This window comes from Lingula anatina, chromosome 4 (assembly GCF_051362555.1).
Source record: "Lingula anatina isolate TDL-2025a chromosome 4, LinAna3.0, whole genome shotgun sequence".
NCBI lineage: Eukaryota > Metazoa > Brachiopoda > Lingulata > Lingulida > Lingulidae > Lingula > Lingula anatina.
Window position 1 is genome coordinate 25161518 of NC_141770.1, and position 26126 is coordinate 25187643.

General features: G+C 35.4%; 1 protein-coding gene across 3 annotated transcripts; it reads left to right on the top strand.

Moving 5' to 3' along the window:
* Positions 1-69: 69 nt before the first annotated feature.
* LOC106154064 (eukaryotic translation initiation factor 2 subunit 2-like) lies at positions 70-24614 on the top strand. Of its 3 annotated transcripts, XM_013528299.2 has the most exons (10): positions 70-260; positions 991-1144; positions 1505-1596; positions 2129-2306; positions 2738-2805; positions 3109-3257; positions 3522-3578; positions 4358-4443; positions 4992-6440; positions 15249-15281. In XM_013528299.2, the coding sequence occupies exons 1-9, from the start codon at positions 243-245 to the stop codon at positions 5165-5167; spliced, it is 978 nt and encodes a 325-aa protein (XP_013383753.1). In that variant the 5' UTR covers positions 70-242; the 3' UTR covers positions 5168-6440; positions 15249-15281. The 3 variants fall into 3 exon arrangements, with proteins under 3 accessions (XP_013383753.1, XP_086866772.1, XP_086866773.1); XM_087010646.1 differs by lacking the exons at positions 70-260; positions 991-1144; positions 1505-1596; ... (3 more) ...; positions 3522-3578; positions 4358-4443 and adding exons at positions 17672-17775; positions 21004-21149; positions 21360-21551; positions 21831-21934; positions 22357-24614 and having other exon boundaries at positions 6271-6440; positions 15249-16382; XM_087010647.1 differs by lacking the exons at positions 70-260; positions 991-1144; positions 1505-1596; ... (3 more) ...; positions 3522-3578; positions 4358-4443 and adding exons at positions 17672-17775; positions 21004-21149; positions 21360-21551; positions 21831-21934; positions 22357-24614 and having other exon boundaries at positions 6337-6359; positions 15249-16382.
* The last annotated feature ends 1512 nt before the right edge of the window (positions 24615-26126 follow it).

Consider the following 26126-nt stretch of genomic DNA (forward strand, 5'->3'; position numbering starts at 1 on the left):
ACAATGAAAGATTTACATATTTACTAAATCAAGTAATCTCCATTGCATCATTTTTGTGCAATCCAGGCCAATAACTTATTTACTCCGTAGCATCTAGTCGCTTTCCATGTGAGGAGTCTGATGCAAGAAATGGCCATGAATTAGCTGTAATTTGGCAATTATTAGTGCGTATCCCCTGTAAACGAGAGTAGGAAACGAAGAAGTGTCCGTTCCGGTGTGTTCTGACGCAATTTTAGCCCAAAATGGCCGAAGACGAAGCGGTAAGATTGATTTCATTTTCTACGCATTTCAGCAATATGTCAGCTGCCATTATTAATGAACGTATAACGTGAAACGTTACACGCATACAGGGATTTCGTTTAAGCCTTTTAAAAATTATACCGGTATTGCTACCTTGCATGAAATTTGTTATTTGAATGTCTCCTTGTTAATTAATGTGACGAATAAATTCAATATTTTGTTATTGCGATGCTTAGGCGAGTCATTTTTGCTAGAAATAAAGCGGTTCCGTGTTTCTGCGTCCCAGCTGTTTTCTACCGATTCTGCTGTGAATAACTTAAAATAAATCGAGGGAGACTGAGGCACTTGTTTATTAATTGCCAAATGTTTATAATTACTTTCAAAACCAATATTAAAATAAAGTTTATTTCTGAATGTTGTTAGCTACATTAGTTACAAATGCTTTCTTGGCAGAAGTATTTCAGAGCTAGCTTGTTGCTCTAACCAAGTCTGTTTCCACTAGCAGGACATTTGATAGTTCTGATAGCAAAGTTTTAAAACTATACAATTTCTATGCCGTGATTGAAAGCAACTCTGTAATAGCTTTCGTCCTTTAATAATAATAAAAATTTAACTATTATAAATAACATTACTACCTAAATCCATTTCCATTAGAGTGGTCCGATTAACATTCCACCAACATTATTTATAACTTGGTTTCATTATAACTCGGAAATGTCATCACATCAAACTTTTTTTTTCTATTTCCAGATATTTGACCCTTCTCTGAAGAAGAAGAAGAAAAAGAAGAAGACTCCGTTTGATATGGAGGCTGCCATGAGTGGGGAGACGGCAGAACCTGCACCAGAAGAAGAAACCAAAGAGGAGGAAGAAACGGAGGAAAAGGAGGCTGTAGATGATGAAGGTATTTTGTATATTTTATACATATACTAAATAACACATGTGACACCCAATTGTGATGATTTTTCTCTCTCATCTTAAATATTTCAAATTGAGGTTATATCTAATGCATGCATGTCATTGCTATCAAAAGTTGTGACAAGCTTTTAATAAAAAAAAAAGTTGCATTGCCCCCCACAGATAGAAACTGAGAGTGACACTGTTCTACATTTTACTATGACTATTAAATTGATGTAATCATCTGGAAGAGGGTCTTTCAGAGAGTCTCTTCACTATTACATCATCCCTCTTGGACTAATAAAGTATGTCATCCTGTAATAAGCTGTTGGAATACTCGTTTAAAATGTATTTCTTGTGTTTGCAGATCTGAATTTGGACGACTTCACAAATATGAAAAAGAAGAAGAAAAAGAAGAAGAAACCTTTAGATATGGATGAGTTGAGCGAGGCTCTACCAGTAAGTTTTAGGAGATCAGTAACATTTTCATCATAATCATCATCATCATCACTTCAAAGTACCAAAAGTTCAAACTTATCATTGATGGCCTCCGTCTACTTTTAACGGTATATTTGCTTATATTGTGTACTCTGTCAACTATTATTTTTAAAATTTTATTATTTCGAGCTTATTCTAAAGACGTAAATAAAACAAGTTTTCTGTGTCAGTTACTGTCTTATTGTGATTTGGGTATGATATTTAGGTATCGGAGGTTTTCAAATCCAGTAGTTCGTTTGCAGCTTTTTTGCCGACCCTTGCTGAAATAGTTAAACAATAAAGATATTAAGTTTTGAAGATGATGCAAGTACTGTAAAAACAGTGCAACTCTTAGGGTTGTCATTAGATCGTAGACCTTTGAAACTTTGAACATGAAGATTACATTTTGTGCGGGTGTGTAATGCAGTATCATAATGTTTCTGTGAGTCACAATTGTGGAATATTTAGAATAAACAACTGTTTGTCTTATTCATGTTTTTTCCCTCATATTTAGGAAAATGAAGACAAAGACGAGGATGGAAGTAAACAGGAGAGTTCAAACTTAGCAGACAATGATGACTTTGGGGATGACTTTGACCTTCTTAGCACAAAGAAGAAGAAAAAGAAGAAGGTGAAGATCAACATGGATGACCTTGGTTCAGAGGACACAGTGGACGCTGGAGAAGACAGTGGTCAGTTCAGCAATCTGTAGCAATAGCCGCAGTAATTAGCTTGACTAGTTTAAAACTGCTTGCCCAATCTAACTAGTGGATTTTTTTAATTGGCTATTTTAGATTATATTGTAAGTTGTCTATAGATTTTATTGTTGTACTTGCAATTTGGTTAGTCTACTTTTTTAGATCTGCTGGTCGGAAAGATCAGTGGACTGAAAATTGTAAGTGCATTGCATACTGAGACTGGTATACGGATATGAATAATTTTTCCTTCAATTTTTCTAACAACTATATCTGTTAACTCTAAGGTTTTCAAAGGGTAGTCAAAGTGGAACTAGCAATATCTCTGCTGAATTGATTATTTGGGGGGTTATTTGAATTATAACAGTGGAGGAAATTTTCAGAATTTTTAATGTGGATTGATCAGATCATCTCTTTTCATCTTCCAGCTAAGACAGTGTCCAGTTCAAGCTCACAGACTTGGTTGGATTCAGAAAGAGATTACACATATGATGAGGTATTTAAGTTAAAAAATTATTGTTTTATTTTCTGCTGAAGATAAAAGTTTTAAAGAAACACTATCCCATAAAATGCATGACGCTTAGTAAGTTAGATTTATTTTCTTTATCTCATTTTGTTTTGGTGTTCCAAAATTTTGATGTTTGAAACTGAACCTGTTTAAATATTTAACACGTTAAGCTCATTATTCTGATCAGTTTGGAAATTAGCTTCATGTTGGAATGATAAATAGGTTACATATTGTCATGACAAAATATTAGTGATTTTTCTTAACCACACTAAATTTTAATATTTGTTCCAGCTTCTCACACGAGTGTTTGACATCATGAGAGAGAAGAACCCTGACATGGTGGCCGGAGAAAAAAAGAAAATTGTGATGAAGCCCCCACAGGTCATGAGGGTTGGCACCAAGAAAAGCTCTTTTTCCAATTTCGCAGATATTTGTAAAATGTAAGTCTTTGCTCTGTGTCAGTCCTTGTATTTTATCTATAGGATTTTTAAAAATGACATCGACCATTTATGATAGAAAAACTCAAACTGCATGCTCAGGAAATCGCAAGAAGCATTAAATCATAGCATTGTTTTGATTGTAAAAATTTCAGGAAGAAGGAATTGTAAGTGCTCAAAATAATATTCTTGGTGCAAGTCAAAAGGCAAACTGCTTGGAAGCTTGATAGAATTTGCTGAGACATTTATAAATGTTCCTATTTACAGGTTACATAGACAGCCCAAACATTTACTTGCCTTTCTCCTGGCAGAGTTGGGAACGAGGTAAATATGGCATTTGAATCTTATCATTTTAAAGTGGAAAAGATTCTTATTTAATAGTTGCAAGTTTCTGTAAAAAAAAAATGCTCAAAAAGTGTAGGATATGGGATGGGTAGAATTTTTCTCCTTTGTTGGTATTCTCTTTTCCTTTCCTGATTCTTGATAGTGTATGTTGATGTAGATTGTCGGGTTGTGGATCAGCTCCATTTCATCGTGGAATGGCAGCAAAGAAGTGAAACTATATATCCATATTTTTCAACCAAGAATAAAGGTTTCATTATATTCACTGCTGACAACTGATGTTTTACACCCCATTTCCATAGATTTTTAGATCGATCTATCCCTGTGGGGAGTCTCACTAGATTACTGTCAGTTTGGCTTCTTAAGCGCCTGTCCCGCCTACTAAAAGCTGTAAGGGGGTAATTAACTATGGTGCCCGCTCGGCTGACTGCAATTTAGCGTGAACCCCCAAGGAGTTAGGTCGATCTAAAACTTAATCTTTAGATCGATCTAAATCTCTGGGAAAGCACCCTAAATCTAAGTTGACTGTAATCACCAGTAGTGACATTTTTCAGATTATCAGTGGATTTCTGACTTTTTTGGAGTCAAAAATATCATTTTTTGGAATTGGTGCAAGGGACCTCCTGGACCTCACTCCATGTGTTTGGACTTTCTCACTAAATAGCAGTCTCATCTCTGAAACATACAAATACCTGCTCCAGAAATGAGGAGAGTCTTTTTCCTGATATTTATTAATTTTTATTGATGTTATTTTTTTGCAGTGGCTCCTTAGATGGTACAAACCAACTGATTATCAAAGGAAGATTTCAACAGAAACAGATAGAAAACGTACTCAGGAGATACATAAGTAAGCATTTGGGAAACTTTTTTTCAGATATCTGAAAACTAAATAAAAATGTTCCAGGGTGATAATGATGTATGTCTTTAAGGAAGTTGAATTGGGGGGGGGGGGGGGGGGGACACCTTGTTTTACAGCTTAACAGTTTCATTGGTAAGTTCATGAACCACAGTTGTGGTATCATAAAATGAAATTTAAACAGTTTTGTTTACAACATTTGAATTGAATTAATTATGGAAAAAAACTGAAATTCAATAATATGCACAGGGCCTCAAACTGGCATGGTTATCGTTATTAAATGTGCTTGACAAAATTTGAAGGTTCATGTAGAAATCTGTTTAGCTACACAATTTATGAATGAAAGTAAGAAATGAAATTGACTGGTATTCTGGGAAAGGTTCAGAAAATGATATGAAAATATGTTTTAATGGAATATTTTGCCCCTGGAATTTATGGGGGGGGGGGGGGCTGGGAAATTACATATTTGTATAGGCATAGCTCAAACATTTTATTTTGTGTTGGGGTTTTATTGTGAATTTTTTTCTTTGTATTTTCAGAGGAATATGTGACCTGTCACACGTGTAGATCTCCCGATACGCTGTTACAAAAAGAAGAGCGTCTGTTTTTCCTCCAGTGTGAGACCTGCGGATCCAGGTGTTCTGTCGCCAGCATCAAGTCTGGTTTCCAGGCCGTCACAGGAAAACGTGCCGCCATCAGAGCCAAGACTGCCTAGAGAGCAGCTCCGGACTTTCTTCTTACAATATACCATTATCCAAAACATTTCTGACTGCTCATTTTGTACAGTGTCATGAAGTGTGCATGATGCTGTGGTGGATATTTAATATGTTCTGGTCTGGGATGTGAATACTTCTTAAATTATGGGATATATGGAGGTCACCATAGTATTATGGGATGTGATCATCCATGACTGTTGTAGAACATAAGCTGACTCTATGAAATATATGTAATCTACATTATACTTTTTATAAAAGCATTGGGTTAAAACAGTTACTGATATATTACAATATATCATTAATATATTTAATGGCTTGTAAAAATGGGAAATTTACACTGAAGAAACTTATCAAGCAGAACTGAATACCATATATTATGTTGCAATCATTTTGCTATGTAATTTGAAGAATTTGAGACCCTAATTAGAACTGGGTGTGAAAGAAATTAATAAAAAAAAAAAGATATGTTTGTTTGTATTTTTATAGTGATAACAACTGTGATCCAACCTAACTTTCAGTTCTTTCTTGTTCTTGTCATGAACAGATAAGACCACAATACACTTAAATGTTTCAAGTGAGTTATATTGCAAAGTAGAAGACTTACCCCCACTCTCCTCTGGACCTTGGAAGTCTCAACTCTCTATTTTTCCACCTTTGCCATGAACAGTATTAAAATTATGGTACCCATCATACTATTAGTGAAAAGCATATTTTAAGTTCTCAAACTTTGCCATTTCCTTATAAATGGAGGGACCAAAGAATATCTAATGACACCCAAGTGCAGGTCCAAAAGTCCAAATTCAGTTTATATTTCTGGATTGTTACTAAAATGGACTACATACATAGATTTATTTATTAATTTTTACTTATTTATTTTTAAGTAAATAAATAGATCTTAAAAGATCTCAAATGTATAACATGGTTACATTAGTTAAGAGTAAAACGTTATGATTTTGGAAAAAAACATTTTAATATATGCTGAATGGCATTCGGGTGTGATCTTTTTTTCTGGAATGGAAAGTATGGAGAATAACCCATGATTGTGTTTGGTGCGCCGTAGTACTTAACGCAATGGAGAGCTGAGCTGGTTCTCCACGTCTTGATGCTACTGCCCTCTATTGGTTTCGTTTTTGTTTCAACATGTGTGCAACACTACGATAAAACATGATGACATTGCATTTCTACCAACGGGTAAATGATAATTACTGTCTGTCTAATCTAGGACCAGTTTACAGAGTGTAAGAGGGGCACTTGCCACGTTTTAGTGAAAAGGTAAGTTAAATACGAGTTAACACGTTAGATGAAAGATGCCGGCCGGTCTACTTGCAGCTAGCTAGACGTGCTGCTGACATTGGCTGAACTGTTTACATAATTTACAACGTGAATATACACGTGAAACGTGCAGTGCCGAAACAAGACTTGCCTTTCATTCGTCCTAGAAAATGGCAATTTTTTTTTCATCTCTGCTTCTGGATGGTACTACAGAGCTGTATGACAGTGTACATTACATGTATTTAGACATATTTTAATTAATTAATGAACATAATCAATGTGGTTCAGATTTTAGATGTCCCTATTTGTATTAACACGTGGGGAATCCCCTAGAGGAATAATAGCATTTGATTATTTTGTGATGTTTATGCCGTAAAATTTGCAGGTCAGTTTCAGAATCATTTCCCCTTTTATGATACCAGAATATATATAGTTAATTGTTATTATGACATTCATGAAGCATATACGTATGGTACCAGTATATACATGTACATACTGAATGGAGAAAAGAATTGTCAACACCATGAAAGACTCTTTCCATCCTGCATCATCTCTTTTTACGTTTTTACCAAGCAACAGTAGACTTTTAACTTTTAAAGGCAGTAAACGCTTTTTAAACAGCTTTTATCCAAGTGCAGTGACGCATTTTAATTTGATCTCAAAACTACAATTCTTCATTAATTTATTTATTGTATTATTTTATTATTTTGCTCTGCATATTGCTCCAAAAGGAAAATGATTTCCAATTTTTATAATTGGCTAAATAGAATCTTATCTTATCTTATCTTATCTTATCTTACAGCATATATATGTGCCTTATGTGCCTTTTTATAGCAAAATCCATCATTTTTCATGTACATGTAATCAAGAATTTTTCTCCAATTAATGAGGTATATCTTATTCAAAATTTATGATCTGTCAACCGTTTTTGAGTTTTAAATATCTGTTTTGACCATTATATATATCATGATGTACAGTACGTGATATTGCTTGTTTCTACCCTCTACCAGGGGGACAGATTGATTTTTCACAGATATTCACAGATATGTCTCTAGATAAATAGACTGTCATTTTGGTCCCTTTTTCCCTATATAATCTGCCACCCTGGTATAGTACCCTCTACCAGGGCGAGTGATAGATTTTTTTTACAGATATTCACAGATATGTCTCTAGCTAGATAGATAGCCATTTAGAGCTGAACTCACCCTGTTGAGGAATCTCAAGGCTGATTACATGGCTGATAATTGTTTGCATAACTGCTCAGGCACTGCCACTTAGCAGGTCCAGTCTAAGTCTGCGTGACAGCAATCAAAACAGTTAATTACTCTGACTTCAATCACTTGCTCTTCTGTGACAGATAAAAAAGCCTTAGACTGGTTGCGTAACGAGCAGTTATCACATGGTTGTGAAGCGAAGCTCATGCAGAGCGAGAATAAAGCCCTCTGCGCGCGGGCAGAGATAATTGCTCCCACATGGGATTCCTTAACAGGGTGAGTTCAGCTCTAAATGACTATCTGTCTAGCTAGAGACATATCTGTGAATATCTGTAAAAAATCTATTACTCGCCCTGGTAGAGGGTACTGGTATAGAGGGTATAGCTTGTTTCCATGTATCTCCATAAAAGCTAGGATCAAGTAGCTCAGCTCTTGTAATTAAGCTGCCTGAAATCATATATCCTAAATAGCCAATGACTCTGTCAGAAGATATCTTTAAAATGTCCAAAAAAAAAAGGTGTCTGATTGAGACATTAAAGCTAAATTAATTGTTCAAAAATAACAATTGAAGATAAAATGCTATTCACTGGTAGTGAATGGCTTTATAATCTACAGCTACACAAGATATCTCCTGTACAGGGCTGCTATTTAGGCAAACTATTATTTTCAATGACATCAACAAATGCAAATTAAGGGCTTTTAAATTAATTCAATAGGGAATAGGGTATATATTAGCTGGTTATTTATGGGCTTCCAAAATGTTTAACATCAATGTTTTAAATTTTGCCTATTACTTACGAGGTCCAATTGCATTCATTAATTTGATTTTGCAAACTGAAATTCAGTAACACATCTGGAAAATGTATTCAAAGTTGAGTTGGAATAGGAATTTTTTAAAAGAAATATTTTCACTTCAAATTCTGGTTGCATACATAAGGATCATTTGATGTGTGTATGAGTAATTTTTAAAATGAAAAGAAAGAAAGAAAAATGAAGCAGGGCAAAAAAAAAAAAAAAGATGAAGAACTGATTGACCTGCTTAGCATACCATTATATGCGTTAAAGAGTCATTTTGGTTTCACTAACATGCCATTTCTACTACTATTTATTTTCAGTTCAAAGTGTCACCTCAGTAGCATCTGTTCAGCAATGCATGCATTAATACAAGTGAGATGAAGTGCCACTATACATGTATCTGTCTACACAAGAATTTATAGTACAGTAAAAAAAAAAAATTAGTCTATATCTATTACAATAATGTGTAAGATAGTATAAGCATTCTTTTTAAGCACCATTTAAAACAGTAAAGAATATCTGCTAGTGGCTGAACTTTAGCTTAGAGTGCTGAACTTGAATAGCTGGCAACAGCAAGATGGCTCTATTGGTATAAGAGCATATATACCATATACAGTTGGCCCTTATAAATATATCTGAGATATTAAGGGTTCACTCCCATTTATGAAACTGTCATTCTCACTTAATGCAATCAGACTAACATACCTCTTCTTGTTTCCAGCCTATTTGTACTATCAACAGTTTTTCTGTATTCTACTCAATGCCAGAAGGAGGCATGTTAGTATTTTAACCTGATTGCATTCAGCGAGAATCCCTGTGGAGTTGGATCGATCAGTGTAGAAAGATGGGAATGAGCCCTAACTTGTAAATGTGTTTTTGTACCCACTGAGAGAACAAAACATGTATAAGTGTGTGTTAAGGACCATCATGATTTGCTCTAGAGATGGATCGAGATACTGATAAGACTAAAAAGTGAGATAAATAAGCTACATTTTAGTTTCCTTGTTTAAGTGTAGCTTAGCTGAATTCATAGGAGTCTTTGCATAGATCGTTTGTCCTCATTTTATGAAGCACCTGGATATTTTTGCATTGGTCTGATTGTTAAGGTCCACTGAAGGCAAGTGATAAACTCACTCATCTACATGTTATGATTATATAATCAGTCAGCAAATTATCATTCACCTTGCTTCAGTCTTGAATGAATATCTAAAATCATCATCCTTTGTATAGGTATACCTGATAAGTAGAACTGATATAACTTTCACTCACTTGTTATCTCTTGCATTGCAATTAGTATTTAAATGAGTTGCTGCCACTGTGGAATGCAGAGAGATTCCCTGTAGATAATGTGTATAAATGCTGAATGCTTGGTCTTATTAAAGGACTTTTAGACTTGGAACTGAATATGTGAGTCTGTGGTTATATTCCCTCTCCCATGCATCAGTGACAAGCGAAATATTAGAAGAACCTGGGTAGGGTGGAACATGGACCCCTACATAATGGCGAGCTCGACCAGGGTCACTGCGGGGGAGGGATACAGCTACGGATCCAGCTTTGAAAATGAGTATGTGTATGAAGATGATGACTGGGATTCTGAAAAGGACTATAATATTAACGGCAGACTGGTAGAATGCCTATCTAAGCTAGCCGACTTGTTACAAAAACAATATGGCTGTTTGCAACAACAAAATAATGACATTAGTGCAGAATCTGAAATGAAACCAGAAGAAGTTAAAGATAGAAACCAAAGCAAAGTAGATGGACCATCAGAAATGGAGAAGGGAACTGAAGTCGAGACATTGAGTACTGCTAAAAAAAGATGAATGTATGATGGAGATTGTGAAGGAACAAGTTGTAGGTGAAGAAAATGATGGAAATGAACTGAGCGAGGACATTATTTTTGTAAATGATCAAGAGGTAGGAAAGAGAACTGATTTCGAAAAAGGGGAGAAACAAGAAGTGTCTGTCGAGAAAGATTATGAACAAGAGCTAGGGAAGAAAACTGATGATGATGATGACAACAGATTAAGTGAGAGTAAAATGGGTGAACTGAAGTATTATGAGAAACCTGATGTAGTTGAAAAGGCTTTAACAGATGATGTAAAGAATTCGGATGAAGGACTTGATGATGATGATGACCCAAAGTATGTGGAGAAACTAGGTGTAGATGAAAAGGCTGTAATGGATTATGTAAAGAATGCTGATGAAGGACTTAATGATGAACCGATGGAAATGGATTTTTCTCATTTCAAAGATACAGACAGAGACAAACTGATTGAAGTAGAGGTGAAACAAAGTGCAGGCGAGGAGGAAGTTAAAGTTAAAGAGAATGAAGAACAAAGTGCAAGTGAGGAGGTACTTAAAGTTGTAGAGAATGAAGACAGACAAGGTTCAGACACAGAAAATGTTTATGAGAATGCAAAAGAATGGACAGATATAAAATGGGACTTTCACAGAGACAACAGAAAGGTGCAGAGAAAGTTTATGGCAAAGAAACTAAAATGGACACTTCTTCCAAACTGCAAATTAAGATATGATTTTTTTATTCATTTAAAGGATAATACATCAGTTAGAGCTGTACTGTAGGTTAGGAAAAATGAGATATATGGGATTTATAGATATTATCTTAAGTTGTTTCAATGTTTTAAGTAAAATTGCACCAAATGATTCATGACTTACATATTTGAAAGTAATAAGATAAATTGTGTTTACATATAAGGTTAAATTGGATTATAAAGAATATGTGACAGTAGTTTTTGTTTATTTAAAAATGGTAAATTTCCAACATGTTGGGAGATTCCCAAGATATGTATTATAGAAGAAAGAATATAGTTTCATGATATACCTAATACTGAATTGTTCAACTGAGATTTTAAATGTACAGTCCATTAGAAAAGCTGTTATTTAAACCATCTGTATGATAACTGGACAGTTTTCTTTTTCAAAATATTTTGGGAGCATAAACATTCAAATTTAATTTCATTACAATAATGACATGTCTTTGTACAGCAATAGAATGGATAATGAACTGAATTAATTACAATTGTTAGTTAAAGTAATGATATTTGATAGAATAATATTGTTTTTTGTAGTTGAATCATGACATAGATATTTTGTATAAGTATTTTGCTGTCAAAATGTTATCTTTGAGTATTCTGTGGAATCTATATTTCAAAAAATTATGTATCCATATTTTTTTTGTGGGAAAAGAAGGAATATGTTAAGGTCCACTGAAGGCAAGTGATAAACTCACTCATCTACATGTTATGATTATATAATCAGTCAGCAAATTATCATTCACCTTGCTTCAGTCTTGAATGAATATCTAAAATCATCATCCTTTGTATAGGTATACCTGATAAGTAGAACTGATATAACTTTCACTCACTTGTTATCTCTTGCATTGCAATTAGTATTTAAATGAGTTGCTGCCACTGTGGAATGCAGAGAGATTCCCTGTAGATAATGTGTATAAATGCTGAATGCTTGGTCTTATTAAAGGACTTTTAGACTTGGAACTGAATATGTGAGTCTGTGGTTATATTCCCTCTCCCATGCATCAGTGACAAGCGAAATATTAGAAGAACCTGGGTAGGGTGGAACATGGACCCCTACATGATGATGTATGGTAACCCAGGATTTCCACCTACCTGGTGTGAACTTACTGCTTCAGTGGTCACATTTACATGTGTATACTACTCCAACTTGAGGACCAGTTTGACAACCCAGTTGTTTGTGACAAGATAATCAACCAGTCTCAGAATGTGTCCTACTAATTGTTTATGTAGCTGTTGAACTGTAAAGTGGATGTAAAATCTAAAATGAAAACTTGTTTTCTTATGCATGTTTATTTTATTTTATTTTATTTTATTTTATTTTATTTTATTTTTTGCTATATGTAAAGGACCCACTAAACAAGATGAGTGGGTCCTAGCTACATGTTATTGAGATGCGAGTGTTTGGGATAGAAGCTTTGTTTATATTAAGGTAAATAAGGTTATGCACCGAAAGTGTATTATTATTTTCAATTTCTTTATTTTGGGGATATTATTAACTTGTTTTTCTCCTTTTTTCTTATAAATACTAGTAGTTTTTTTCAGATGTGTATGCATGTAATTTGTCACAGTCTAGAGAATTGATATTGAAAGCTGTTATATCTTGCCAGCTTTTCCCTCTCACCTCACTGAAAGATGTACACAGGAAAACTGGTTTTGCATGTTTTTTTTTGGCATTCTCTTTATAGAACTGAAAGAGAATGTGAGTGCATGAATGATGATGATGATTGGAGCTCATCGAGACAGAAAAATAATTCCTGTTTCTTTATTTGGCATTTGTACACGGACAATTTGATAAAGCAGTACATAAGTACTAGTAGGGGTCAGTTCTACAAAAAGTATTAACTTGGGCCATAAAATTTGTCTAAACTTATGGACAGAATTTTAGTTTTTTTAGTTTTTTTAGTTTTTTTTTTTTTAGTCTAGATTAATCATTAGTAGCAGTCCACCAAAAAGAGAGGTTGTGCCTGCTTACAATAAGAAATACATCGTTGATGTTTCAGACAAGTGCTTACAGTACTTTATTGAAGTAGACTACCGTACTAGTACTACAGGTATATATTTATCTTATGCAGCAAGTAGACCAAACATCAGCCCAAGCTTGTTATTTGCCATGGTTATCTGAGTGTCCCTGGAAGCTGTCCTCATTTTTGCCCTGCACTGAAGTTTATTAGTATGGAGGGATACTGTAACTTGTTTAGAGTCCAGGACAGGATGTTTATACTGATGAAGTGATATAAAATCCTTGATCTTTTTTTCTTTTTATCTCAAGGTTACAATCTTGTGGCCCTTCAAATTCAAGGTCCATCAGGCAGTGGGTAAAAGTATTATGCTTTTGTAATATTCTTTGTCAGAGATAATCCAACTTATTTAGGTGAAATGCCTGAATCTGTTACAGGGCTCGGCATTACCTTTTTTCACTGGGTTGCTACTGAACACAAACAGGCCAGGAAGTTTGGTTGCTGTACCAAATTAGAAGAAAAAATTGCTTAATGACAAACCCTGCTGTTATAAATTTAAAAAAAACTGGATTTTATTTATATATTTAATTTTATTTATATATTTAATTCAGTATTTTCAACCTTTCTATGACTGTTTTATCTGGGTATGGACTTACTTCAGCTATTAATCTAACTGGCAAATAGTAAAAACAACCTCTTTGATGAAAGGCCTTAAAGGGATAATAACTCTTCGTTTTGGAAAATCACCAAAATTCTTATTCTTGCCATCCACAGCTTCTTATAAAATCTTACATATACTTTAAAAATGACTTAAATTTGAAATATTTCTTCTGCAGTGTACATGTACCTCATATATTTATATTCCCATTGGAGCTTGAATAAAAAGGTTGATGTTATAATAACTGGCCAGTCATTTTAAGCGGAAATCAAACTTTATAAATTTTATCAAGGTCAAATTCAAATGCATCTAGAGAGATAGATATGAGTACAAGAAAATTGCTAATTTTCTCCAAAAAATTAGTTTTGGTGGGTAAATCTCATGGATTGTGCCTTTAAGAGTTTTTTTCCTACTTCATTCAGTTGAAGAGGTTAAATTCATAAGGTCATCCCAGTGCTATTAAGAGTCAGATTTTATGGTGCATGTGTATGTTCTTCTATCTCGTTATGTGATAACAGTTCAACTATTTACGTGTACAGTGCGTTAAGTGTGCTGTCACATATTATGCCAGTATCCATGACAGTCTGCATGAAAACAAACTAGGGCTCCTCTTTTAGGTTGGCATGGTAATATAGATATGATTGATATTCTGTTGATGTTTCTGTAGCATCTTTTATGTGATTATTGGAGAAATATTAGCATAAAATTTAGCATAATTGACATTGTACATGTAGTTTAGTGTGTTGATTTTCATCCAAGTTGGTCTCTCTCTCTTTCTCTCTCTCACTCACTCACACACACACACACACACACACACATACACACACACACATGCATCCAACCATGAACACAGGCTCTTGCTGTCTTGCACACTCATCTAACAAAAAGATTACACCTCAATGTAAGATTTGGCATCATGAAATTGTGAAAAAATACATGACCATCATTTATTCAGACTTGCCTGGCTAAGGTAAAGCAGCACTCTGGGGCCTGTTTCAAAAACGAAATCCACTTCAAAAATTTGTCTACCAGACAAATTACCCTAATAGGTGTAAACCTTTAGAATAAAAAAATTGTCTACTAAATTAATCAAAGATAAATCAGCTGTTATCCAGTTAAGTTGATACAACGACAAAAATATACTGACTATGATAACAGCCTGATTAAATGAGCCATGGTATTTTAGTTGGTTAGTTTTCTGTTTAAGACTCACTTTTTGAAACAGCCCCTAAGTATTAAACTAGTGGTGGCGAAGCCTTGAGCGAAGAGCTGGATATAATCAATGTCATCCAATTTTTTTCTTTTATTTTTCTTCTTTTTTCATTTTTGTAATTTTTTATTTTAAGAACTTTATATTCTCTTTCAAAAATCTGTTCTTACAAAAAGGAGAAATAAGCTGTAGTTATGTTTTTTAAGTAAGGTAATATTACTATATTATAAGGCACCTGTACTTGTATATTCACACATGTCTGACTAATGCCTCCATTTTGTTGGTACATCAATCTTTTTTTTTTTTGAAGGGATTCGTGTTGCCTCACATGAACGGGGTTGTTAATTCCTGACTGTATTGATGCTATACATGTATATTTAATGTGCAAAAATTCTTATTGTTTCATTTATTCCAGACAACAAGGAAAGCTGTGGCTATATAGATATATGTAAATAAAAAGAACAGTCCACGACCTATATATAGCAGCACACGGGGAAGTCAACAGGAATTTCTGCAGCAGGCCCTATAATTACGCAAAGCTCGAGTCTGAATCAATATTAAACACAAAAAATCAATCACCATGCATGGGTGAAAGATTCAGTTTCCAGAGCCAGTTCAATGGCTATACGGGGGCTTTTTCAGTGTCATAGTCTGCTGTGATAGGCAGGACATATATTCTCAGGAAACAGGAGACTGTAACAGTACTCGAAAACAGTTGAACCTGACAGGAGCTAGCTGTACTTATGCTGTAATACTATGTGAGCATACACTGTTGCCGGGGTGTAAGAATTACCCAGGGTACTAGCAGCAGGGAGGATTGAAGAATGTGTCAACAAGGCCGGCCGGCTTGCACTTCATCATACACTGTTACACGTGAACAATTCATGCATGCCAGTTTACTTGTTTGCATTTCAGTACATGCGTGACTGGCATTTCATCACAATGAATGGAAAAAAATGATAATTCTACTACCAATGGCAAAGTCGAGGACCCTAGAGGTGTTAAGCAGTGTAGTTGTCGTCAATAGTGCACAACGACAATGTTATTCAAGGAAAATACAAGGCTGAAATAACATTCTAATTCCAAAAGTTTTCTGTTTGCTATGAGTCAAGCCAGAAGATAGAGATAGTGAATGCATTCAGTGGCTGTTTGTGTTAATGTACCTGCTTCGTGGAATAATAGAGCAATTGACTCTTGAGGTGACATCCAGCAGGTGCTTGCTTCATCTGTCTGGTCTTGTGTTGTGTGACCACATTCGGGTCAAGGGCAGTAGACCAGAGAATACAAACTGGAACTTGCTATAAACAGGTGCCCATTAATTCTGTCCTGTCTTGTCCTGTTGTCCTGACTCACCACGGTAGGGTCACTGTAAGTGGCCTGCAGATTAAGAGCACCTGTCTGCTGACCTTCCGTGTGGAATGACCACTGTTGGGTCAAAGGTGGTGGTGGAGTTAACGAGATAAGGTGGATGCACTAAGGAGAGGACTAGTAACTGGTGAATCACCTGAGAACTGTTGTCTTGGTCAGTCTGCTGATTTAAAAAGTACATGTAAGTATATTTTGTGTGACTTTTTCTCTTATATTTTGATTATCTAAAAAGTTAAAAGTATATACAATTTTGTGAGTGTGTTTGGAAAGATTCTTAATAATTAATTGTTTTTTTTTTTCATTTTTCTTCAAAGTTTTAGGTTGATAGTTGCCTTATAAACTTAAGATAACTTACTAGTTCAAAAAAACAGGTTATTCGTTGATTTTTGTCTTATGATGGCAATTAAGAAAGTAAGAGTAATTAAGGAAGTAATTAAGAAACTGAAAGTATTTTCTACCTACAAGACAGAACATTTGATGCCCACATTGCCAGGTGGGGCATGTGATCTGAAGGCATTTTGATGAAGGGTCGCTATTAACAACATGCTGTATAGGTAGAAAATGCATTAAGTCTCTTTAAAAACAATTTACTTTTTACTAACTTACAAATTGTTAAGAATTGGCTTGTGCTACTGCTAAATAATTTGGTGTCTTTACTCATGTTTTCAATGTTTTTATTTCTTCCAAACATTTTCAATAATATCTGTTTATTTACAAATTATTTACCAAAGTATATAAAACTTTAAAAAAACTTTAAAAAAAAAGTCATTAGTGAAGAATATTATGTGAACAAAATTAATGCAAGTAGAATTTCAAGTATTCTTCTTGTAACCAATTTATCTATTCAATAATACTAGTAAACTCTACTTTTTATGTGGTCACCACAGGGGCGTGTCCTTTATCTGGGTCTTCTATTTGTCCAGTGCACGCAGTGGACACGGGAACACTGGCCTTCGCAATATAAATAGCTGTTTGTTGTTTACTCAACGTTGACATAACATTGCACGGAATCAAACAAGGGAGACTGTCATTTCATTGGACAGGGGCAGCATTTCTGCTCAACTGTGATATTTGCTATTCAGAACAAGGGCTATTTGTCTAGCTCTTGAGACCCCTTACATGCAGTGATTACTTTGTATCACCTGTCCAATTTTTTTATCCATGTGAAGGGCCCAAGTGTGTTTAGTTTACTTACATCTAAGATTTATTAACCAACAGCCAAAGCATTGACCCTTTCCGGTTGAATTGAAGCTTTCAGTCATGTTTGTTATCCATTGAGAAGGCCTGTGTATGGAGAATTTAAACCCCACACCTGTTTTGTGTCCTCTTTGACACCAATACCTGTAACTGTATAACCATGAAGGATGTTGGACTAGGCAGTTATGTCTATACTGGCAAGGTTTGATAGGGAGTCGCGCAACCTTCTCCTCAGCCAATTGAATGCTTCTACTTATATTTCTTATTTACCAGGACCATGGCGCGTAGACTCATAAGCGATGTCACATCAGCGCGAACTCACTCACATTCCTTAACACTGAAGAGTGAGATGAAAACGACAGAGGTGATTATAATAGGTAAGGCATTTCTTCATCACTTTCACTTTTATTGAAGTGATGTGCTTTCCTTCTTTTTTATGTTTGCTTATTTTTTTATTTTATTTATTTATTAATATTATTGATATTAGGTCTCTGTCATTTGATTACTATTAAAATTATTACTTGTTGTCTTTTATTTTTTATTTTTTTATTTCTTCTCTAATTTTTTAAAGATTATATCAAGATAAAAAAGGCATACTTAGTAGTTCATTAAAAGGTTATTAATACATATGTGCACATAGGGGAAGTTATTAAAATTTCACATTTTGCTTGTTAATGATTGAAAATTCTACGTACAGTTGCAATTTGCAGGAAAATACTTTTGATTGTGCTAATTGAGAGATGTTCTTGAGCAGCTAAAGAATTTTGAAAATTGTAACTTAGATTTCTGACTTAATGGGACGTCCAAGTTGGTGAGAGTTAGTAGAAATAAAAAATAGATAACAAAATATTTTTAGTGGGTGCCCAACGTAAACTTTCCCACTGAAACTTACTGGTGTTTGAAAGCCTCGTTTTATGGTTTAATTTACTGTATTTTATGACACATTTTCATTCGTATATCTACTGCATATATTAGAAATGCGAAAATGCTCTACTGGTGTTGCTTTTCACACTTATAATTTTTAATTGTAGCATGTTCTGGAAATTACATAAGAACCACATGCTCTTAAGATTTTATCAATGAATTAAGATGCCAGCCATTATTGAGTTGTTGAACCTTGTAAATAAAAGATGTTGGGCATAATACTCACTCTGAATGATGGAATGAATTATTTATTTGTGTTTACTTAATGTCTGTGTATTCATGCATGAAGGGGGGCCATTGTATTGTTAATAATGGCACTTCCAAGAAGGTGGGTGGATATTTCCATAGTTTTCAATGGAATTTCCACAGTCCATTTGGAGACAATGTATGCCTAGACTGATACCAAGGATGCAGTATTTAATGTTTTCAATCAATACATTGGCTTTCATTGGCCTAATGCTATGATTTTAATTACTATATCAGTGGATGAATATGTGTACTGTTGAAGACTGAGTCTCAGGAGATTGAAATAAAATTCTGTATCCTAGTAAATGTTTTTGTGTATGTGTCTGGGATTGGTTGTTTGTGTGTTTATGCAAGTAATAGTGGGAAGGGGAGGAAAGAGAGAGAGAGAGAGTTGTGAATAAGAAAACATTGATGGAGATAAAATGAGACTGATATTTCACAGAACTACCTTGCAGTGAGAAATATGATATAACAAAAACCAGTTCAGTACAAGAAAGAGTTAAGGGTTGGTTGATCTGTAAATAAGTCTCCCCTTTCTATATACAGTTGAACTGTGCACTAAGCTTACTTCAAATCTAAATTAAGTACTTTCCAGTTGCATTCTCCAGTTTTCCTTTTCTTGTGGGAGTTAATTTTAGATAAAAATATGAGTGGCCCCTCGATATGATCGATATTTGACAATATATGGTTCATAAATATTGCAAGTCATGTTCAAGCTTTTCATGGTAAACAAGAAAAACTTTAAGCCCAAAAGCTTTTCAAAAAGAAAAAAAATGCAAGTCATCCCTCCTCTCCACAGAATCCAGGGTATCTAAAGGCCAACTTAATATATTTAGGTTATGTTTGTGGAGCACAAATCCATGAAGTATTGAATTAACCCACTGTTTGTTTATTGATTTTTTCATTCAGTCACAGGCTTTTCTTGGTTTGTAACAGTACATGTAATTTGTACAGTAATGGATTTTGTGAAACCTGGGCTCAGATTACAGATGATGAATACGCATGTATTTCGAAAGTTAAGTTAGCCTGTTTGTTTTTTTAAAGCAATATGGAACGCCTTGCTAAAAGAACGAAAGTAAAACCTTTGCTCAAAAATTACATATTTTAGCTGACGTGAAAGCACATTGTCAGGGAATATACACATAATATGTACATGTATGTAACAATTAACTAAAGCTAATTAAGGGATAAAACAAGTGGTCTTCAAAACACATTTACACGGTATTTCCAAGTTTTTGGAACTTAAGAGAATTATAGCCAATTACTAAAAAAAGTGAAAAAAATATGGGCAGATTATCTGAAATTAATTTGAAGCAACAGTTTAAATTTCCACAAGGTGAATTGGACAAGTAACAAAAAAATCTGCATTTTTACAAGCCTGAAGCTAAATCTATTAGTCAGCTGCCTAGGACTAGTAGCTAGCCACATAGGCTCCAAGTACCTGGATAAGACGTAAGTCCTCCGTTAGCTTCTGATAGCCATTACAGCATAATCATGGACAGGTGTAATAGCCATTGTTATAAATGTACGTACCTGACTGCACATAACTTCACTAAATCACGGCGGTTTTTTAACAAATGCAGATAAATGGTCTTCATGTTAACAGTGGAACGAGACTGTGGTGTAAGAAAGCAGAAACATGATAACTGATAGTCCAGTATATATTTATATTATTATTATTATTCTCTGTACATTTTCACCAGCTCTCTCTGCTGTTTAAGTACAATTATAGAATATCATAATATCAGGTAATAAAAAAGTATTACTTTGCATCTTTAATTATCATGAGTTTGGATAGAAACTTTCTATGAATTGATCGCAAACTTTCTACCCAAAACCAGGAGGAGGCCTGTTAATCTGATAAATTTGATTGCATTCAGCAAGAGTCCCCATGGAGTTTGTGTGCAGTAGCTAGGTTGTTTAATTCATTGTGAATAGACCCTAAAACCTTTCAGTTTTCATCTTTCTGAAAATGGTGAATGCCTGAGTGGCAGCATCACTTGTATAATCACTTTGCTGATGATATAAGTACATAGCCATCATTTCTGTTGGCAAGACTTTTTCACCATATGGCGTCATACATTTTCTGTACAGGCTTGAAAACCTTATGTAGCATCCTGCCCACATTTAGGTGCTAGGTTTAGAAGTCATGATAGAGTTTTGCTTGTCTGTTTAAAGGCATGTGCTGGGGAAATTTTTCCTTATTTTGTTCTTGTAAAAAAAAAAAGATAAGACAATTTGGTCTGCTTTTAGAATGGTATATTTATCATTCAGTAAAGAAGTTTAAAAAAGAAAATATATTCAGTCTGGAAATGTTCTTCACTAACTTGAGCTGTAATGACTATGTTTAAAATGTTTTTTCCATATTTATTAAGATTTGAAAGAAATTATAGCAGTGATTAACCCTTTTTTACACTTTTTTTTACTCATGTTAGGAAATGGACCATCTGGTATCACGCTGTCCTATATGCTGTCTGGACATTGGCCTTATTACAATGGTCAACCACTGCCCCCAGGGCAGTCCAGTGAATACTTACAGATGAGATTAGAGGATAAGAAAGATGTGTCCTTAGTTGAACAGGTGAGTCTTGGAGTGTGTTAGGTGTGATGAGGTTTAGCATTGCATTGGGTGTGACAGGTATTGTCGTCATTTTATGATGTGCAAAAAAGTCTCTCTCTCTCTCTCTCTCTCTCTCTCTGTTTTTATTCTTTTTAAAATTTTTTAAATTTATTTTTGTATTTGGTTCACTTTAAGATACTATACTTCATATTGGTTCATTTTATCTTTCAGGAACTTGAGAGCCTGTCTGATGGGATTGAAGGACGGAGTACTAACCCGGTAGCTGTGTTACTGGACAGTCTGAACCACCCAGGGGCTGATACGGGACTCAACAATACCTCTGTGCTCAAATGGCAGCTGCATAAAAATAGACACATCCCACATGTGGTACTGGGGAAGACACTGCCTGGAGGGGCGTGGCAGGTCTGGTAGCTCTCTTACTCTCTTTTGGTCTCTGTTATAATTTTTGGGGGTCAGAATAAAATCTCTCTCTCTCTCTCTCTCTCTCTCTCTCTCTCTCTCTCTCTCTCTCTCTCTCTCTCTCTCTCTCTCTCTCAGATTTAAACAGTAAAAGAACTGGCAGCTCTTAATTATGTAGTTAATACTGAGTAATACTGTGTAAATACTGAACAATGTGCCAGTTGTAATAGCTAACATACTTGTAGAATTTCCTTCACTGAAAATTGACATGTTCTGCTCCAGATGATGGAGGGGAACATGCAGACCCTGAGTTTGGGCAACTGGATGGAGCTACCTGGGAAACCTTTCAGAGAATGGCTCAAGAAACACAGGGCAGCAAAGACAAAGTGAGTCATTCATAGAAATATGATGGGGCTCTTAATATTCCACGATTTATAGGTTCTACCAGAAGAGTTATTTTTGTTTTATAATGCAATAATTTAGAATTAATTGCAGTCATTTCAAGCATAAATAGAAAATTAAATATGTATTAGTGTCTTGCATTAAAAAAACTATTTTTATTATTTTTATTATGTTCACATTGAGGAATTTGCAAAAGACATCCATCTTAAAGTAAACAGATCTTTGACTTGTTCTGTTAACAGTGATTAAGATACGGGTTGAAAAATGACAATACAAACTAGGTACTGCTGAGTTAATGTAACATAAGACAAACCCTATCAGGAAAATTCATCTTGTGCAATTCTAGACATAATAACTTCATAACTTTCAGCTGTAATAATTATTTCCAACTTCTATTCATTTACAGTGAGGAGAATGGCATCAGTGACTACCCTACTGACCGTGCCAGTATGACAGACCTCAGAGACTACTACCAGGACTACGTCCACTCTAATGGCCTGACTGACCACTTCCAAAGCCATTCCACGGTCACCTCGGTCAGGAAAGTGGTGGACACAGAGACAGTGGTCAACATGGAGAACGGAGAGGTGGAGGAACTGATGACCACTGATGCCGAGGGCAATAAGTCCCCTCTGTGGGAGGTACGGGGTTTCCACTTCAAGGAGGAAGACGATAACGAGAATGTCGAGATTGAAGAATTCTGTTACCGTGCACCTCACGTTGTCTTGGCGACAGGATCATATGACCTCCCTAACAGACTGCATGTGGAAGGAGAGCAGTATCCTTTTGTTCTACACTCCCTCCCAGAGTTGGAAGAGAGACTTAACGTGGGCGACATTGGACCAGATTCCGACCCTGTGATGATAGTGGGTTCTGGTCTGACTGCAGCAGATGCCATTTTGTGCTGCATGAATGCATCCATACCAATCGTGCACGTGTTCAGGCGGCAGCCAGACGATCCATCTGTGATATACAACTCGCTCCCACCAAAACTTTACCCAGAGTACCACAAAATACTACAAATGATGAAGGGCGAGAAGAAAGACTACGAGTGCTACAAGCCATACGCAGAGTACTCCATTCTTCAGTTTGGTGTGGACAACCAAGTTCTCATCAAGGGCACGAAGCACAAGTGCACCCCGATGATCAAAGTGTCCTACGCGGTTGTTCTGATTGGCTCAAAGCCAGACCTGACCTACCTCCCCAACAGCGGCCGAGATCTAGGTGTGGTGCCAAACTGTTGTATCGACTGTAAGCACAACCCCCTGGATCTGGATCCGTACACTTTCCAGAGTAACTGTGAGACGGGGTTGTTTGCCATGGGGCCCCTCAGCGGGGACAACTTTGTGAGGTTCATTCAGGGGGGCGCTTTAGGCATCACAAACTTCTTGTGGAAGAAGAGGACAGAGTCCTTATAAATCTTTAACTGTGATCTAATGTTAAAAGTGTCATACTTTTTGATGGAGAAATTGATTTATATACTGTATACACCATGTGTTCTATTGGCATAATATGTATAGTTTTCAAGCGTAGAATTTTTGCTGTGCATATTTTTCTACAGCTTTTTGTAGGAAACGGGTTTTTCATTGATATGTGGGCTACACGTATGTGTCCCAGCATTTCTTTGTACATTTATGACAACAAAATTCATGGAAGAGTAGATAAAGGTTATGTTTTTTATGGAAGTAAGTATATTATCATAAAACAAAAATTAAAAGGATTTTTGAACATTTGCCATTTTTGTTTAATACATAGAAAAAAGTAAATTGTCAAACTTATCATGTTTCACTAAGGTCGAATTTTAGATTTTGTGTCACATCAAATTGGGTCTTGCAGCCATATTGTTTGATTGTTGTCAGTAAACCAATTTTTAATTCTTTTGGAGTGAGCCATTTCATAGTTTGAAAGAATAATTTTATTTAATGTTCGTTTTGAAGTGCATTTAGTCTGGGAGACACCCACTGTCCTTCCACTAGAGGGCGCTTTGCACTCAACACGACCTTAAATTTCATGTAGACAGTATCTTGGTTGACAATTTTTTTACTTGTATACAGCAATAGATTGATAAATCAGTACTAATTTGTGTGAAAAAAAACATGTCTTTTGAGCCAGCTGTTCGTCATGGTATGAAATAGTTTAAGTGCAGACACACTTCCTTTTTTTTCAAATGTGAGGAAATGCACATAATGTGACAATATTCCACGGACTTGACTGAACACAAACTTTTTGTAAGTGCTCTATTTTTAAAAGAAATGCACAGAATAAAAAGGGCATTTTATCAGTATCCATTATGAAATTTCGATTTTAATCTTCTAATTAACACCGTGTGACTAAATAGATTTTTAATCCGTGTTACTGCTTAAGATACGTTAAGTATTCTTAAAGAAATGCACGACATCACTACCTGTTCTTTTGTTTCACACGTCCATCTGAATCAGGTAATTCTGATTGAGTTTTAAACAGATCAGAGCTTTCAGACTGATTTTGGATGTAATTTATTTCATTCTGTGTCATGTCATTCCAAAGATTCATCATTTTCAAAAGGGACCGCACGTAGAATTTTGTCATAGAAACATTTAGAGTACCTACCAGCCATCACGGTTACCTTGGAGTTCTACACCTAAGAATACCTTTAAATAAATGTTTTCGAAACACTGGAAACTACTTTTTCTCTTTGCGTTACAGGGCCATTTTAGAAGGAACACTAGTGATTTAATCTTATTTGTTTCAATGTTTAATTGAACGATTGCAGTGTTTTGCCTTTTCAGAGGTAAAATATGAACTAAGCATTATGAGATCTTGCATGTACTTGAAATACACAGCGGTGACGCTCAATTGACGTTGAAATTACGTACGTAAGATAACTGGGAAACCGATTTTGTTTTTGTACTTCAAAAAAACAATCATGACGTCATAAAATGACATGTACAAACGCAATTAAGTCAATTCTGTGAACACTGATGATTTATCTTTTACGCGGGCAAATAAAAGTGTTATTCGTCCAAGATTAGGCTTTAAAAGTGGAATGGTGGTCGTGATATGTTCATATTGACTCTCTCTGCCAAAATTTTCCTCTACTCAAAGAACAGAAAACATCTTAAAATAAGTCTTATGTGACTTTCTGAGGTGCATTTGCATAGTGGTGTTTTATCGTTACGTCATGCTTCATTTTCTATTTTCATGATTATCTTCACTTTTTTTTACAAAATTACTAATAATAAAAATGATTTGTGATTACGAATAGGACCGCTTGCGGAAGTCAGAAATCTAGCGGTACAATTTTAAACCACCCACAAGAGCTAACTTAAATCTGTTGAGAACAGAGCTTAAGTCTTGACAGATATGAGTTAAACCTCCGGGGTTAATCCGACTGGATGACGCAGTGCCTGTAGTTAACAACTCAGGGGCGGATTTAGGCCGTCTTCTGGGTCTTCTGGAAGACGGTCAGATTTTCAAGTTTACATTGTCAGCCATCTAATGAAGACGGTCAAAAATCGAAGATGGATCAACAAAGATAATTTGGAAGACTGTCAGAAAATATCTCTGGATCCGCCCCTGTAACGACTACATAGGTATTTTAAAATTATTATTTTAATCTCGGGAAACCCGGAGAAGAACACACCGCTGGATAGGTTGGATTGAATACTAAAGCCTAGATTACATTAAAATGCGATGCCCGTATGGTGCGTATACTGCCCGTGATACCCTTTTTGTACGTAGCGTCTGAGCAGAGGTAGACGGTGGCCGTGCGAAATAGCACGGAATCGTACGGATTTAAGGCCATGTAATGTAGACATACTCGGCGTAGCCCGCAGCTCCTTAAGATTTCAAAAAAAAAAAATGATAATAATAAAATAAAAATCGTGCGGACAGTTGCGCGTGTAAATGTAATCTAGGCATAAGTCTGATGGTATACTCTCGGACATAATATTTATTATGTCCAAGGTATACTGTATAAATGTCAGTAGAGTTCCCACCGGCACTGATTGTCCACCCACTGGGCTGTCCCTGTGTCCAGTGGATGTAGAGTGAAGTGTACCAGTAGTAGAGAAGAGGGAGGTATATGTGTATACTGAAACCCAGTGGCGGATTTAGCCCCCCCCCCCCTCCCCCAACCTTGTTTTTTGGTCCCCTCTTGAAATTAGAATTCTGATTAGCTTAATCATAGTTCTAAAA